A 19,450-nucleotide genomic window follows, 5' to 3' on the forward strand; every position below is an offset into this window, starting at 1 on the left:
TTCAACTAAATAAGGCATTTGTTTTATTTTAGTTTTGTCAATAAATTAGGAACAATATGTTCTGTTTAACATTGCAGTTCATTTTACTGTAAATAGTCGCAGGAAATGTTTACTACATTTTCCATATATTAGTGTTATATTCCAAAATAATTTTTATAATGGTTGTGTAGTGTTTCCCCTGAGTTGGTTGACATTAAACTGACCTTTAAGTGTCACTGCCCGCATTCTTAAAAATCAGCTAATTTATTCACAGTATCAGGCATATTGTTACGCATAGTTTGATAAACTTTGCACTTAGACTTTGATGAAATTACCGCTTTAAACAGAGTCTTTCATCATCCATTAAATAAAAAAAAAAAAAATAGTATGTAGTGAAAGATAATTTCTTTAAACGTTAAAGATTTGTATACTACATATTAAAAAACAAACAGAAAATTTAGGATTATATCCGCTTTATTAAGGTTTTATTGGTGGGTTCTATCATTGATGGGGAACTAAACATTCCATTGAAAGACTACTAATATAATTTTATGTAGTTACTGATGTCTTTATGGTGTTTATAGCCTTATTTATTTTTTATTGGTTTTTACTTTAATTATTATGCTTTTGTAAATATTACTGAAAATTGAGGAAATATTAAGCTATGTAATAATAATACATCAAAACATTGATTTTGATTTTACATAAAACCCAGCATTTTCTACAAATTAAAAAATTAAACATTGAAACCAGAAAATTCTTAATCTATAATAAATTTCCTTTAAAACAGAACATTTATGGCCATTTTATCACATTTAGAACATTTATCACATGAACATTTGTGGCCAAACCCCAAAAAATAAATATTTTTACGAAGTTAAATGTGAATAACTTCGAAAATTAAATAGAAGGATACCTCATTTTAAATTTCTTTGATAATTAAATGCTTTTCACATCTATACCATGTGTCTATCTCTTTACAGTTTTGAGTCAGCACTAAAAATTGTTTTATTAATGTTGAAAATCAAAATATATCCAGTATTATTTCTATGAATTAAAATTATCTCATTAATATGATTGTTATTCTTGAAAGGCTAGATTTTTAAAACTAATTTTAAGTTCCAAAAAACAATTCAAGTTCAGCTTGATTTGTTTTTTTTTTTTAATTCTATTTTGTGTAAAAACTTTAGGATGAAGTCATTGATAATATTAGACTTCACAGTCACAGTTATCTATTGCTCTGGGAATAGGAGTATGAGAGTGGTGAGATACATCAGATGAAAACAAATGATTCATTCGGTTATAGAATACCAACCGATCCATTGATGTGTTGTTTCTGCTGTCATTTAGATAAAGCATCCGAAGAAAAAAACTACCTATATCTATATTTTAAGAGTTAAACACAATTAATGGATTGTTTTGATTTCACAGAGTAAATTTCTTATTCTTCCAGTAGTTGTTTCCAATATTTTACAATGCCTTTTAAACTTTCTTTTGTATGAAAATTTAAAAACTAATAAAACTGTGATATGTATGTTTTGTGGAAAGAGATACATTTTTACAGATCCACTGAAAATATAATAGACTATTTAAATGGAAACATGAACAATATCTAAAAATGTACAACATGATAGTTGTTTTAGAAGCGTACGCCCACCACAGCTAACTTTACCCACTTGTCAACTATCAACGTCAACCAGCAAAACTCCTCTTCCCTTGATTTTATCACTAAAGTCTCCTCTTTGTCTTGTATGTTATGAAGCTGATGTTTCAAATTCATAACTTTGTAATTTAATGACAAAATAATATGGGAAAGTTCAAGTTCAAAACTCTTTATTCAAGTCAACATTTTTAGTACATAAATCTCACAAATCCCAATGCGCCTCACAGGGCGCGTGCGGGAAAAGTAGTTGACAGTTAACATGTTACAAGCTTTGAAACATTTTGCAGTCGTCCATTTTTATCTCCCACCACCATTAACTTTTAATCCAATAGAAAATAGAGACAATTAAAAAATTACACTTTTTTTAGCTTAATCATTATATCAAAAAAATTTTGAGCAGAAAGCGACAATAAATAACAAACTGCTAACAAATAAAAACCTGTTTGCCATGGTAAGTAAAAACAATTCTGGAACTATGCACTAGGATGATCTATAGATTTTTAAGCGGAAACAATAATATGAACTATAAATAATTAACAGTAAAAACAACAATAACATTGAAATAATAATAACAATTTCATTAACTGTATAAACTATGAAGTAGAAAAGGCCTATAACAAGAAATAAACTATAAAGTAGAAAAGACCTATAACAATAAATAAACTATGAAGAATTAACAATAAAATAATATAACTAAGCAATGTAACAAATAAACCTTATAATCTAAAAAACAGTATAAATTTAAATATTAAACCATAGACAATGACAATGACTTCCCATCAGTTATATCAATATCAAAGTATATGTTCTCATAACATATTTAAAATTTAAAAACCTTAGGAGGAGTTGGGAAGGGATTAAGGAGATGAGGACTTTTGAAATTTTTCCTTGCTTTGGGTAAATAAAATCTTAGTTCAAATTCTGTATAAAAAGATCATTCAAATAAGTGCCAATGTAATTTAAGGGGTTTTCCCCCAATTTGGCGGCAAATCAGAGAACTATGTGTACCTATTTATTGCAATTTTACCAATACTTGACCTACTGTTCAAGTGTTGCATAATGTGCATACCTCACCCTATAGTTATATAAGTTTGTATAGGCAAACATCTTCATACTGTATTATTACGGACATGACAAGTCCTTACAACCTTGGTTGGGTGTCCGTCCATCTGTCTGTCTGTCTGTAAAATAACTCTTGATATAAAGGTTCTAGATGCTTGAAACTTCAAACATGGGTTCCTTTTGATCCAAGGTCCAAGGAAGAATTTTGATTTTGGGGTCAAAAGGTTAAATGGCAAAATCTGTCCATTCGTGCTGGAATTCTTTCGCTATGTTATATGGAGTCCTTTTGATACTGTTTTATCAGTTTAGTAGTTAATACAATTTATATTATGCCATTACAATTCTAATGTAATACGTAAATATCTGTTCATATTATTATTTTAAAACCTGTTTCAGAACCTATTGCTTCTAGAATTTTACCTTTGTGAATTTTTTCACAGCTGGTATGGACGTCTTTGAGCATGGTATCGTTCATGTTCTCTGCCCTCCTTGTGTGGGTGGAGAGACACTTCCAGCTGCCCACTGTACCGGCACGGGGACACGGTCTTGTGTTGCTGCTCTTCTGGACTTTTCTCTTCTCCTCGGAAAACCTCACATTTGTCAACCTGGGTCGTAACGACTGGTGGTTCCATCCCACTACGTGAGTCAGTGTATATAATTACACAATAATTTGTAACTTGTAATCTGTAATGAAAATGTTCAAGAATTAGTAAAAGTCATGATTTACATAATTATAACAGTAATGAAATCAGATTTAATGATGATAGTGCAAGTTTATATAAATACACTACATTATTTTAATTGAATTGTTGAATATCAAAAATCAATTTACTAAAAACTCTTCCTCTCTCTTAATGGCAAGCATAAATTACCAACATTCTCTGCTAAAACTGTTAGGAGTGTATATATCTCAGTGACCTAACAAAAACATTTTTTTGAGATTATTCAATTAATCAATATATGGTGATAAACTCGGCAAAGTTAGCAACAGAATAAGTGTACAAAAAAAACTCAAGCATGTATCTGGGGGTGTAGAGTGATTAGAACAAGTACCAACCATGTCACTGTACAAAACAGGCACCTGAACAACACATCCAGACACACCAGAGAAGGTGAGTAACTAAGGAAAAATCAGTATGGGCACTTCCTGTGGCAATGCAGCATGTCCTCTTAAACAGGAACACTGAACAACACATCCAGACACACCAGAGAAGGTGAGAGACTAAGGAAAAATCAGTATGTGTACTTCCTGTGGCAATGCAGCATGTCCTCTGAAACAGGCACACCGAACAACACATCCAGACACACCAGAGAAGGTGAGAGACTAAGGAAAATCAGTATGGGCACTTCCTGTGCCAATTGCGGCATGTCCTCCTTTTAAACAGGCACACCGAACAACACATCCAGACACACCAGAGAAGGTGAGAGACTAAGGAAAATCAGTATGTGTACTTCCTGTGGCAATGCGGCATGTCCTCTTGAAACAGGCACACTGAACATCACATCCAGACACACCAGAGAAGGTGAGAGACAAAGGAAAATCAGTATGGGCACTTCCTGTGCCAATTCGGCATGTCCTCTGAAACAGGAACACTGAACAACACATCCAGACACACCAGACACACACCAGAGAAGGTGAGAGACTAAGGAAAAATCAGTATGGGCACTTCCTGTGCAATGCGGCATGTCCTCTTAAACAGGAACACTGAACAACACATCCAGACACACCAGAGAAGGTGAGAGACAAAGGAAAATCAGTATGGGCACTTCCTGTGCCAATTCGGCATGTCCTCTTAAACAGGAACACTGAACAACACATCCAGACACACCAGAGAAGGTGAGAGACAAAGGAAAATCAGTATGGGCACTTCCTGTGCCAATTCGGCATGTCCTCTTAAACAGGAACACTGAACAACACATCCAGACACACCAGAGAAGGTGAGAGACTAAGGAAAAATCAGTATGTGGCACTTCCTGTGCCAATTCGGCATGTCCTCTGAAACAGGCACACCGAACAACACATCCAGACACACCAGAGAAGGTGAGAGACTAAGGAAAAATCAGTATGGGCACTTCCTGTGCCAATTCGGCATGTCCTCTGAAACAGGAACACTGAACAACACATCCAGACACACCAGAGAAGGTGAGAGACTAAGGAAAATCAGTATGGGCACTTCTTGTGCCAATTTGGCATGTCCTCTGAAACAGGCACACCGAACAACACATCCAGACACACCAGAGAAGGTGAGAGACAAAAGGAAAATCAACACATGTCCTTTTAAACAGGAACACTGAACAACACATCCAGACACACCAGAGAAGGTGAGAGACTAAGGAAAAATCAGTATGTGTACTTCCTGTGGCAATGCGGCATGTCCTCTGAAACAGGCACACCGAACATCACATCCAGACACACCAGAGAAGGTGAGAGACAAAGGAAAATCAGTATGGGCACTTCCTGTGCCAATTCGGCATGTCCTCTGAAACAGGACAGGCACACCGAACAACACATCCAGACACACCAGAGAAGGTGAGAGACAAAGGAAAATCAGTATGGGCACTTCCTGTGCCAATTCGGCATGTCCTCTTAAACAGGAACACTGAACAACACATCCAGACACACCAGAGAAGGTGAGAGACAAAGGAAAATCAGTATGCGTACTTCCTGTGGCAATGCAGCATGTCCTCTTAAACAAATAGGATGGTGATGTTTGGGAGAGGAGCTAGAAGCAGCCACCTCCAGCGTTACGTTTTAGTTTATAATTTCAAAGAATTTTATTGGATGAGGTTTATTTGAATGTCACAATTTGTTTAGGTTTCCTAAATAATTATTTTTTATATTCATGTCTAAAGTGGTCTAACTTTTAACCAAAAGGTAATTAGCGGTTGATTTATATTACATAAAGCATAAAGCCTCAATTAGTTGACGTTTGAAAAAAAAAAAAACCTTTCACAGTAAATTATTTCCACTTCATCTCATTTCATGTGATGATTTTTGAAACAATCAGTGTTAAGCAATTTTAGACTTTACCACAAGCCCTTTTGTTGTACTGTCTTTTTGGTTTTTAACTCTCAAATGTTGTAGTCTTTTTGTTATTCCTATTTATTCTGTATCACAAGAACATCATATACTGTAAATACAGTTTTTGAGTCCTGTGTCGCAATTTTTGATTTTACTAGAATTGATCTAAAATTGTTTTTGGTTCAGCAGTTCTTCTGTTGTATTTTCTATATACTCTTCTAATTTTCTCTCTGATTATCCCAGCATATGAGGGATTGACAAGAACACAAATTTTTCATGTCTTCATTTTCTAACTCAGGATGTCTCCTATTATTTCTTTTGCACTTATTCATGACTGGCGGTATTCATTTTGTATAAGACCCGATTCAAATTTTCTGATTTCTCTTTTTATTTTTTAGTTATTTAATGTAAAACTTGTTCTGTAGTCACTGCGACTGGGACAGGGTAATCACCATATATTGATTAGTTTTTAATTTCTGTGTTCTAATTTTCTAATGTAGTTTTCCGTTTTAGTAACATATATATCGATGTCAAATGTTTGAAGACTTGTTATACTTTCAAATTATCCTTTGTCAGTTATAAACTTAAATAGAACAAAGGTGTTGTTTTCGATTGTAGCAAGATTTGTAATTCAGTAACCACCACCAGCCAAAACTTTCGTAGACTGTTCAGAGTGTTAGTGGCAAACTCCAAATTCAAGGCAATATATAATCTTAAGATTAAGACATTGGAACAATATTTTTTTATGCCATCCAAATAATTACTGAAGAGTTGATTTAAGATGAGAATGGATTTTTAAATATTGTTAAATCTAATTTGCCATAAAGCTTTCCATCAGTATTTATGTTCCAATCTTTTCTTTCTATGAAAAATAGGAACCATCAAAATCCCATACTGAAGACTCCAGTCAGTATTTCCAGTATTATGTAATCTAAAAAATCTTTTCTTCATTTCACAGCCCAGTCAGTAAAACCAGTTCGTGCTTGCAGGTTCTCAGACAAGGTGGAGATGGGGCTGTTTGTGAGCCGATATGTCTTGTCAATGTTGCTTTTCGGATTGGGACTCAGGGCTCCAGGAGTTGTAACCACACAGGACTACCTGAACCTGAATGACAGCTATCGCGTACCTCTTCGAGATGAGGTCAGTTGGTGCCAGTGGTACTCAAATACCAGTTATTGTTCTCGGAGGATTATTACCAAAAATGGTTTCAAAATGGAATTTTTGTTCAACATCAATATGAAGTCAAATTTAGTTATATTAAATTGTATTTGAGGCATTATTTTGTCGGACATATTTCTCTGGTGTAAGTACTAGGAGAAGATGTTAATTATTACCTGAAAAATTTTAACTACCCTAAATAACACATAATATATAACTGTTCATTTGCTACATTTTGACATTACTACTTCATTTTCTTATGAAGAATAAACAAACAAAAAATCATTTACAAACAACAATCACAATCCGCCTCTTAAATAAAGGCATATTTCATTTAATTTATTTTTCATTTCATTTCATTACAATCATGAGCTAAAATAGTGACAAATGACTTCTTTAATGGGTTTCACTTTTTGTATTCTGAGAAATATAAAATTCATCATACCAAAACTGGTATAGTAGTCTTTATTGGTTTTATTGTCAACACCAATACAACTGTTGTTTTATTATCAATTATTGAATGTTGTCTACATTCATGTGTTAGCTAGGGTTAAAGAAGCAACAAAGAAGGATCAAAATGAAATATAGAAAGGTGACAAATATATTGTTAACTTCACAGACAATTATTGTGAAGGCCAAAATCTACACAATTATTAGCCTACTCATAGTTTTTGCTTTACTTCATCTGTTAGAAAATAGAAGTTGTTATGATAAAAGAAATCCTCTAATCTGAAGTGGCATAAAAGAGAAATAGCAGATTGCTATTCCAGTTAATTTAACAATTGTAATCATTAAAAATAAACTCATAAGTAACTCCTCGCATGACCTTGTATAACCAAATATATTCTACGCCATATTTTGTTTTCTCTTCAGTTAACGTAAGGTAATGACCGACTGTTATCTTACTGTATAAGTGGTAAATTTTATGTTAATTGTTGCAAAGAACATATGCACTTACCTGTTTGGAAGGGAAAAATATGCTGCCATTCTTGGTCCATCTACGTTATTGAATACTTTACCTTTATTAATTGAGTTTGTAATTTTCATAATGGATGATTTATATTCATACTATCTCTCTGTGCTAGTCAGCTCTTGAAAGTTTCTCACCTGTAATAATAAATTTATAATTATTGAATATTTAATTAGTAGTAATGTATATTTTATTCAAGTTACAATTACTTAGCTGAGGTTTAAGAGTATTATTATTACTATTCAATGTTTTCTAATATCTGTTTAGTAAATATAAATATTTTACATGGTCTAATTCATTTTTGCTGTATTTTATTAAATAATATTGCTGCTTTATTAATTATCAGTAAACTACAAATACTAATGGCCAAGAGCTGTAACATAGTCATTTGTTTTAATCATTTGATCTTGGATTTTATCTAGATAAGAATTTGTCATTATCTTATCTTGAACTGGTGATAGTATTACCCACAAGTGTTTTGTGAGATTACTGGATATAATCAGCTTTAAACTCTGGACTAACATCTAATAATTGGTTCACTTCACTTTGATACAATTGGAGGACATGACACATTTCACAATGGTAAGAGGAATATTACACCTTGATCATTTTAAACTGATAAATTTCAAACAACTATAAACTACTAAATTTAAATTAGTACTTGGTTCTTGTGACTAGCCCATTTAAACATTTAACCAATAAATGTATAAGCTACGGGAGTACGCATAACTAAAAATATAAGTTTGTGAAAATAGAAGAATGTATAAACTCGCAAGAGCTTGCAATTTTATTGTTATATTTGCACTACCCACTTATGGATGGAGCAAGACAGAAACAATCACACAGTAATAAAACTCAAGCAATGGTGTGAGACTTGTATAGCATTTTACAACTAAAGTTCAATCTTGGATACAACCATGATCAATAAAACTCACCATTTATTTAACCGTAGGACAAATGTTACCCTGTAAATGTTTTCTTTCACAGATTTTATATTTTGTGATTATTTTCATCATGGAAAGTTTGTGTGTAAAGAAGTAGCAGTCAAATAATCTCAGCTGGTTTTGTGGTGTTATTGTTTGGAGTAACCTTTTGGAACTCAAAATTTTCAAGTCATACCTGATTCGATGCATCGCTCTTCTAAATTAATATGTTTGCCTACTACATAGAAAAACAAATCCCTCCCAAAAAGGTACTGCTTTACACAATTTGTAGTTTGATACAGTTTTTGGAATTATTTATTTACAGTAAATAACAAGAGTAAACACAAAGTTGTTGTTTACTTATGTCCACTGAATTCCATGTTTTGACAGCTGAATCTGGCTGCCTCAATCATTTGGTTGTTGTTGCTGCATGTTTATGAGAATAGACATCAAACTCTCTTTGACTGTGTTCTACACATCTGCAGCTACAATTGTCTGTTTCTCCTTGTCTTGTGGTGCTATCCCTAGACTTGATTAAAATGAGTACAAACTGATTTTATGCAACAAAATTCAGCCTTAAAATTGAAATAGAAAATTAACCTGATAACTAATTTGAAATAATTTGTTCTCCTTTACAAGAAATATGTAAATTAATTATATATTGTACAATATTTTGTTTATACAATTTTTTAACAAACATATCACTGTAATTATTCATGTTGAAAGTTTTTGTGCCGCACTTTTGCATGTAGTGAATTTTTAATGGAAAATTGTTTTAATTATTTTAAAAAATAGTTAAAATTAAAATTATAGGCTCTATTTTCAGTTCTACCCATGATAGACCCTGAAAAAACTTTACAATTAATTGCTATCATACAAGTTCAAATTTTTTTGAAGGAAACAATATATACCCTAAATCGTATAAGTCTCAGATTCTGAGGGCGTAAACTGAAAGTAAGGGAGGCGCAAAGGTTCTTGTAGGACTACTTGCAGAGACTCTTGACAAAAAAAGAAAAAAAAACAAAAAAAAAAAAAGTAAATTGCATATAAAATAGTTTTTTATTTATTTGTTAAAGCTGCTTGAGAAACAAAAAATATTTCACCAATATAGAAGTGTATAACTGCCAGTTCTAAGGTTAAAATTGGAAATGAGAAAACACAGTGAGATTTTACTAGATAATTTCCTAATCATAATGATTTAAATTTATAATAATCTAATATACATTCATCGTTAAATCTATAAATGTATTGTGAATCTGAGTATTACATGACAGTGGCATTCAATCCTATTTTCTGCAATCTTATTTATGTAGGAAATATTATCGAAAAAATGAATTAACCCTTTGGTACTATACGGAGGCCACTCTGTCCATATCTACTTCTTGTTATTATATGATATAAGTAGGTTTAGATTGTGTTATTATAAATATGTTACTAGTAGGACCAAAGTTAAAGTTAACTTTTACAAAGCTTGGGTATGAATTTCTAGAATTACTATAACAATGAAAAAATTGAACTTAAAATAATTGTAGTATTTATTTGTAAATAAATTTTCATATCCAAAGATTAAAACCAAATCGTTATCTACCATGTTATCTCTCAAGTTCTGTTGTTTATATGAACCATTCTTGTTTCTAATCATAATCTATGCTTGAGATAACGAATCTAAAACCTGTTACATCGTCAATTGCCTTTTTAATAAAGGCACACTAATCTGCTGCATACTGACTGCAAAGTTTCTGTGGCAATGATGAAATCCTGATATTCTGAAGTGCTGCAATAATGGCTGTATCTGGTTAAGGGAATGAACTGTGGCTTGGGGTGAAAAGTAAATCACACAAAGAGTTGAAATTAAAGAGAAAGTTTGAACAGTTGTAGGTCTAGGCTGTCCAACTGATTTCCTCTTTGAGGCCCTAATGTCATAAATTGCAGTAGATCTGTATATTATTTATAAACATTAACATTGTGTAAAACATGTTAAAAGCCTGTAGTAAATTTAATGATTTCCATTTAAATAGATTTTGTATACAAAATTGGGGCTTATTGTAGTGTTGCCCTCATGGTAGCATAGCTCTAAAGGAGAACATATATAACTTCATTGAACGTAACCTCTAAAGCCCAAATCCACCCTCCCCCCATATTCTTATAGCCTTGTTACAATATATATATGTTTGTGTGTGTGTGTGTGTGTGTAATTTGTGTATATATATATATATATATATATATATATATATATATATGCATAAATAAGTATTTAATGTATCCTTAGCAATTAATATTTATCTTGCTTGAAATATTATTTACGTAATCAGCCCAGAATTACTGGTTTATTTTCATGTTAACTTGTTCCAGAAACAAAATGAACTGATTACGATTTTTGCTGTGTATATATCTGAAGCAATTCAAAATCTGTTGTATGATACTTGCTATTACCCGCAGCATCACACACAAATTTCTAAATCAGTACTTATTCCACTTAATAAAAGTAGTTATGATGGAAACTTATTAAATTTTTCAATATATCAGGTACCTATTATTTCAGTGTTCCTGGTTAAGAGGATCAGAGTTTAAGAGACTGATTTTTGTATCAGGTTTTGCGTTTGTATGATCATTTCTTGTTGGAATTAATTATACTTCCGACACCACATCTGAGTTTGTGTTGTTGCCCCAATTAAGAAAATGCAAATACATAGGTCTGTAAAACCTACTACAATCAAAAGGCGTTTTCTTCCAGCCCACTTCCAGAATAAGATATTTTAAGTGCCATAGTTGAATTTTCTTCAGTCCCGATAAGAAAGTATATATATATATATATATATATATATACATGTAGGACTTTACTACGATCAAAATTTTGTCTACTACTGGCTGTTAAATTCACTTACGTTGCCACAGTTGTATTCTTGCCATGATCAATAAAATATACATATTTAGGTCTTGGAAACCTACTCCAGCCAAAAGGCGTCGACTTCCAGTTCTAATATATTTTCAGTGCCATAATAGGGTTTGCTTTGTTCTCCCGATGAAGAAAAGATACGTACTGGTACATACGTAGGACTGAGAAACCTTCTCTCAAAAAGTGTCTACTTCTGGCTATTTGAATTCACTTGCAGTGCCAAAGTTGGGTTTGCCTTATTGTCCTATTCAAAATATATATATACGAATGTAGCTCTTAGAAACGTACTTTGGTCAAAAGTTTACTTCCGGCTTTTGTAATGAACTTTCGTTCTAAGATATTTTCAGTGCCGTAGTTCAGTTTGTCTTGTCCCTTTGTAAAAGGTAGATCATTATTGTTCAATTCTGAATGTTAGTTTACTACTTCTTGCATAATTTGTTTACACATCTACAGTCAGGCCAATTTCATTTAAATTTATTGGTAAGTGCCTGTTATGGTTTAAAATGACAAAAACATAGATTCTCAAATATATATGCTAAATCCTAACATGACTAACTAGGTGTTTGACAGGTACATGTTTTGATTTTAACTATAAAATTGAGTCATTTGATGGATTTATTTTTATACTGTAGTCTGACGATGGATTGTCATCTACAAAACATGTAATGGGCATACACCTCCTTGATGGAGATAAGAAAACCTAACTGATTGCCAATTTTATTACTTCCACTTTCAGTCGAAACCGGTTTGCAACCTTACTGAAAGCTCAATTGCTAGAAACGATGTCAGCGATGGGGTAGGTCTTGTAGGACAGACGAGGTGCTAATGAATGTGTCTATGAATGTACTGTATGCATGTATATGTATTTCGAATTCGTATTAAATTCTTAAAGAGACCTTAGTTATGTAATTTTGTTTTATTTAGTAGTTTTATTTGACTTATCAAGTATAATTGTATTAGGGTTAATTGTAAGACAGGGCCTTATGGCCCTACATTCGCCCTTTTGTACATTATGTATACAATACAAATAAAGTAATTTGATTTTCTGCTTTACTTTTTCACTGCACAATGAGTAGTGTTAAATAATTCCCATGTTGTCTAATCTGTGACAGATAACGTAACTTTGCTTGTTCCTCCAGAATGAGAACTCTGGCTCGACATGGCGCACGGCGTGGCGGCGCACCAAGACTCTGATGCCGTTCCTCTGGCCCAAGAAGTCCTTTATGCTGCAGCTGCAAGTGATCATCTGTATTCTGCTGCTGCTCGCCGGTCGAGTTATCAACTTGTTTGTGCCCATCTACAATAAACTCATTGGTGAGTCGATTAGAACACCCACAACCACCGTTTTAGTGGCAGTTAGCGTATTCACTGGGAGGTGGGAGATCTAGGTTTGAGTCCTGATAAAGCTAGTATGTAGTTTTGGTTTAATCTTTAAATTTGGTGCATAATACTAGTTCTTGTATGGTTTATAACAGGTGGAGGAAAGAAGCGAGAATGGGGGAGGAGAACTTTGTCAATAGTCAACTTAACTACCCTCTCATAGTTCTCTGAAACACTGGAATAAGTTGAAGCAGTTTTATGCAAAATCACTCTCTTAAACCAGTGCTCTCAACTATTTTTACAGTTCCCCCTTGTTTAATTAGTCTATTTAAATATTTTGAGTTGCTTACTAATAAATAATTAATTAATTAGTTACGTTTCTCTTTTCTTTTGATTCTTGTAAACAAGTAGTTTATGTGTAAATAAACTCTACAAACCTCTACGGCATTCATGTCAAGGACTAAACTCCTGCACCTGACCCTTGTGAACTCTGTCTTGTTCTGCCAATTATCCATAGCAGCAATGAGCACCTTTTTCAACCTTACAAATGTTCTTATTGAATGACAACAACTGGTGGATAACGCTGCAGCTTGCCCATTTCTGGCCACTTGTATTTATTTGCCTTCATATGTCCTTTCCTATTCATAACTTTACAGTTGTTTAGAATTAAATAAGGGGCTTTGAACTTGCTTCTCTTAAAGTAGTGTCACAAAATGAAAGATTCTGGTTAATCCTTCGAAATGATAATATTTTTATTGAATTTTATGGAATAATACCTAGTATCTCTCCATAATTTGCATGGAGGATGTGTTGACTTCTTACATTTACCAAATTGTGTATCTATCTTTATTCAATATTAAAAATCACCTCTTTTCTTTAAAAACCAAAACAGTTATTGTACAATTTATGCAGACAGCCCGTCATGAAATGTAGTATTTATCTTTAATATATTCAAAATGTTACATGAAAATAAGATTAGTTTCAAGTCTAAAAAATTTTAGTTTTAAACCATTTTAAGTATTAGGAAAGTAATGGTAAAAGTATAAGCTCGAGTAGTGATTATTTAATCTTCATATCACAGTGCTTAATGTTATTTCAACCTCAAAAAAATTTATTGAAAACTTGAATTGAATATATAGGTCTTTTGTAATGATCCTTCAAACTTACAAAAATAACAAGCGAAGCTGTACTGGTCATCAACCATTCTATATAACACTTTTACAATATTTACTTATGATTACAACTGATGCCTTAAAAAGTGTAATAAAACAGTATTTGAAACATCTAAAATTAGAAACTGAATACTTTATTTAGAACTTATTACTTTAAGGGAGACCAAAATTTTACTGTCTCATTCACAAGTATAATAAGTATTGTGGCAGTCCAGAAACAACATTATACAACTTTTAATGGAAATATGTTTTCGTTTTTACCAGAATAAGAAAAAAACTGAATTTTGCAAAAGGATCCATCCACCCATACAAAATGTATTTTATGCAAATATTATTTGTAACCAGATGAATAAACCAATATTGACCAAGTTTGACATGCAGATATAAATATTCAGGTACCTTTTTACAAAACATTTTTATTTTTAAAGGTTAATTACATAAAAACAGCTTTAATTATTTTTTTTTAATTTTAGTCCATTTATATACTTAAAAAATGACACAAACTTCAATTCTATAAAAGTTTTCATTTAAAATGTAACTAATACAATGGAATTTTTCCTCAAATGTACTAGAAACAATGACAGAAACATAAATGGAGTAGATATTATGAGATTTGCCATTTTATATTTTAAAACTTTTTAACCTCATTAAATCATGATTTTTATATGTGATAACCCAAACAAGTTTCCAGCGTAGATTTTTCAAAAGTCTTGGATTTTGAAAACAAAATGTTTAGTGTGTAAAGGGAATACAAACTTTGGACTGTTTGCGTATTGCAATGTTCTTACATTCTCAGAAGCCTTCTAATGTTAGTTTGATCAATAAAATAGACTAATATACCATGACCACTTTATTGTTTATTTGTAGTGGACAGTATGACAACAACACCTCTGTACTTTCGATGGGATCTGATCGTGACTTACGTTGGCTTCAAGTTCCTCCAGGGTGGTGGTACAGGGGGCATGGGTGCCCTCAACAATCTCAGGTCCTTCCTCTGGGTCCGCATCCAGCAGTACACCACACGGGAAGTTGAGGTAGGGCTTTAAAAATTATTAAAACGTGGGTGTGAAAAAAGAAGCCTACCAAACATAGGATATACCGCCATAAATTGATTTCAGGAGTTTGAATTTTTAATAACAAAAACAGTTTTAATGAACCAACTAATACTTATATTTCTTAACACTATTTGCATCACTCATAAGAAACAGACAATTAATTTGATATTCTTACCACCATCAAATCTTAAAACAACAGTGAGGTGATAACATTTAACTTGTGACAACACCTCATGGTTGTTTTTAAATTTAGGGGTGGTAAGAATACGTAATTAATTGTTTGTCAATTTAATCTAAAAGAGGCGTTACCAATTAATTCAAATCACAATAAACAGCTAACAATCTTTGTACGTAATGAATGAATATGGCAGAATAAGTATGATTATCTTGTTAACATCCACAATAAACTTATATTTTTTTGTAGAGCTTTCTTCTCTAACTTATGTGTGCTGTTTTATGAAGCATGTATTATTACGTACTATATTGATTACTGGTATGACTTGTGTTACATTAATTAATTGTCATTGAGATTTAAGAGACTATTCAGTTCAGTTTCATTTCACCTTTCACTTAGTGCAGCATCTGAAATGTGATGCTATCACAGGCTTGACTCCTGGAATCGAGTCCAATTTTTTTCTGAAGAGATCCAAAAATGTTGCATTAACTCGACCCTTCCCAACATAACTGTTTTGTGTGTAGAGTTCTAGGCTTGTTTGATTTGAACAGGCTACAGAGATAAAGAAATTTTGCTAAATTTTGGGCTTAACATAATGATTTCAGTAGGTGTCACACAGTCATGGCTGAATGAATAAACCAGTTTTGATAAAATTTAACACATTTGTGAATACCAAGATTCCTTTTACAATTAAAGATATTTCGTCTTCAAAGATGTTTACAAACAAAAATACTGTAAAGATTTTTGCTGATTTTTATTCACGACTATCTTTAATTCTTGTCTTGTATGTTACCACAGCTTTTTTGTTAATGCCAAAATTTATTCTTTAAACTAAGCTATTTTGTAAATTTTACACATCCTTCTTCAGATAGAACTAAAACATATCTTCAGGGATGCTATAGGTCAGGGAAAATCAGGGAAGTCAGGGAAAAAACATATTCAAACATGTTCTTGTGTTGGTTAATGGTAACTTCAGTCAATGTAATCAGTGCCATCACTATTATTATATTTTTTTACTCTTATCTTCACCAACTACCAAGGTCCTTCAGCAAGCCATTTCATCACCTCAAGCAAAATTCTCTTATTGCCATGTTGTAGAAAATAAATATTCTTTTCTCACATATTGTTTTGTCTCCTTTGATAAGGATTCAGATTGTTGTTTTATTTTTATATTTAAATATTTCTTGCTTTTGAGAAGCATCATTTTATTTTAATTTTATGCATTGTCTTTCTGATTCAAATAATTCATTTCCGTTTTAAAGCTTAGAAGAAAAACTTGATGTTTATTTTGGTGTAACAGAATAATAATTTAATTAGAAAAATTTGTTTGTATTCTTGATTTATATTGTGTCAGACAATGTTTCTTAAATGTAAATGTAGCTGTTACTATATGCACATATTACAATTGCAAGTAAGTAATTTTTTCTGTATATTTATTTGTATGTGTGTATGAAATCATTGTGGTTAAGTTACTAGTGTTTTATGTCTACTGTTGTATAACTGATTATGTTCTTGTGTTTAATGTAAAAAATGTTGTAAATTGTAAATAATGTCTAGTTCAAACACTTTTTAGAGAGCATTAATGATGTAAATCAATTTTATAGTGAGAAAAAGGGTTTATTATTGTGGCACACAAATATTAGGAGTGTAAACAAAAATTTTGATTCATTTATTGCTTATTTAAATTGCTTGCAGGTAAAGCCTCAAGTAATTGTATTGTCTGAGGCTTGGTTGGTAAGTGAGAAAGAAGCTGTTTTATATAATATTAATAGTTTATCAAAATATTTTTCATCTTGCAACTCTGCTGTGAGAAGTAGTGGTGTCATTGTCTATATACATCAGTCTATAACATCGGTTCTGTGTGAATGTGATATACCTGGTTGTGATGTGGTTTTGGTCTCATGTCGTTTAAATAATATTTCTTTTTATGTTCTTGGTTTATATCGTTGGCATATATCATTGGCAAGGGATGTCATTCATGATTTGTCGTGCTCGTTATCAAAAATTAATTGTGATAATATCATATGTTTGGGTGACTTTAATATTAACATTAAGTTGGAAAATAGCCTTAGTGATGAATTTTTGGATTCAATGGCTAGTCTTGGGTTTCAACAACTTGTTGACTTAGATACGAGAGTGCAGGGTATTTCCTCCTCATGTATAGAATTCAACATATGGTTTAGTTCCAAGGTTTATGAAGCTCACAAAGTATCGGTGATTGAAACAAATGTAACTGACCACAGATCAGTGGCGTGCATAGTGGATTTCACTCACTTTGGAATTGCAGAAAGAAGAGTTCATTGTGGATGTTTCATTGATTATAAAGGACTTGGCATGATATTTTGGAGAGTGATTGGTCGGATATTTTGGAGATCACTGATGTTAATTTGGCATTTAATTTGTTTTATGATAAATTGTCTACTTTGATCGATAACAATAATATACTAATACTGCAGAAAAAACTAATGTTAAATTTTAAATGTTAAAACCATGGATGAGTGTTGGATTGTCTAAGGCTTTTTGCTATTAGAGATAAGTTATATAAATCATTTAAAAAAATATCACTGTACAAAAAAATAAGGAAAATTTTGATAAATTTCAATATAAATTATCAACATGGGTGAGACAAGCTAAAGAAAGATATTACATTAATAAGTTCCAAGAATACAGAAACAATTCAAAACAACTGTGGCATCTAGTCAATGGTATTATAAAAGGAAATTCATCAAGTAGTAGTAAAATAACATTACAGAACAATAATAATCTAATGACTGATAGTTGTGAAATTGCTAACTGTTTTAACAATTATTTTGTTAATGTTCCTAATAACCTAGATGGATTCATTTCAATATATCACCGATGATATTAAGCACCTTTGTTTAACAAATTTTAAACCTTTTATTAACGAAAGTTCCTTATTTTTTATTTCCCATTACACTGACAGAACTAAAAATACAAATTAAGTCTCTCTCGCTGAGTAAAAGTACTGGTGATGAATTGTTATCATCAAGGTTAATATTTAAAATGTCAGAAGAATTGTCTCCTGTACTTCTTAATCTATTTAATAAAAGTATTAGTTCAGGATGCTTTCCGGATGTGCTTAAGATTGCTACAGTAATACCTATATTTAAAAAAGGAGACAGGCTTTTCGTAGAAAATTATCGTCCAATTTCTTTACTTCCAGTTTTGTCAAAATTATTAGAAAAATTAGTTAAAGTTAGACTCATAAAGTTTTTAGAAATAAATAAATTTTTTTCTAAAGTTCAATTTGGTTTTAGAGAGGGACTCAGTACAGAGCTGGCTTTGCAGCATTTTTTGAAAGGTATATATAATGGTTTGAATAATATTTCTTGTAACAAAGTGGCTGGTTTATTTTTAGATGTAAGTAAAGCCTTTGATACCGTTAATCATGGGTTGCTGCTAAATAAATTGGAATCTGCTGTTATTCGAGGTGTCCCTTTGAATTGGTTTAAGACATACCTAACTGGTCGACAGCAATTCGTCAAAATAAACAGTAGCACCAGCTGCTTGGAAAGTCTACATTTTGGAGTCCCCCAGGGATCAGTTCTTGGGCCTATTTTGTTTTTTAATCTTTGTTAATGACTTTTACTCTGGAAATTTCAATGGTAAGGTGACAGCATTTGCTGATGACACAGCATTTTCCTATAGTGCGTCAACAGTTGATGAATTATATTCAAGGATGCAGGATGACCTAAATAAAATATCTATATGGTTTGCTTGTAATAAATTATCCTTGAATGTATCAAAAACATTATATATGATTTTTTCTTTGTCCCAATCGGCAACTTTGGCACAGCCTTAAGAATACATTCAATAAATTGCAGCAAGGATCTGTGTGATTGTGGCGTAATTAATAAATGTAGTCAGATTAAGTATCTGGGTTTGACTCTAGATGAAAACTTATCGTGGAAACCTCATATAGGTTCTCTGAAAAAGTCTCTACGGTCATCACTTAGGACATTTTTTCATTTGAAATCAGTTTGTCCTCCCTCAGTTATGAGACTGGCTTATTTTTCATTGATTAATTCTAGGCT

The 19,450-nt window shown here is 32.0% G+C and overlaps 1 protein-coding gene across 3 annotated transcripts in view; it reads left to right on the top strand.

Moving 5' to 3' along the window:
* LOC124363024 (ATP-binding cassette sub-family B member 6) overlaps positions 1 to 19,450 on the top strand; it is a 48,432-nt gene that overhangs the window by 12,641 nt on the left and 16,341 nt on the right. For all 3 annotated transcript variants that reach the window (XM_046818084.1, XM_046818085.1, XM_046818086.1), the window contains 4 exons: positions 3,145 to 3,344; positions 6,716 to 6,866; positions 12,813 to 12,987; positions 15,033 to 15,199. In XM_046818084.1, coding sequence (XP_046674040.1) covers positions 3,145 to 3,344; positions 6,716 to 6,866; positions 12,813 to 12,987; positions 15,033 to 15,199 — 693 coding nt within the window. The remainder of the gene's footprint in view (positions 1 to 3,144; positions 3,345 to 6,715; positions 6,867 to 12,812; positions 12,988 to 15,032; positions 15,200 to 19,450) is intronic.

Source organism: Homalodisca vitripennis, chromosome 5, assembly GCF_021130785.1.
Source record: "Homalodisca vitripennis isolate AUS2020 chromosome 5, UT_GWSS_2.1, whole genome shotgun sequence".
Classification (NCBI taxonomy): domain Eukaryota; kingdom Metazoa; phylum Arthropoda; class Insecta; order Hemiptera; family Cicadellidae; genus Homalodisca; species Homalodisca vitripennis.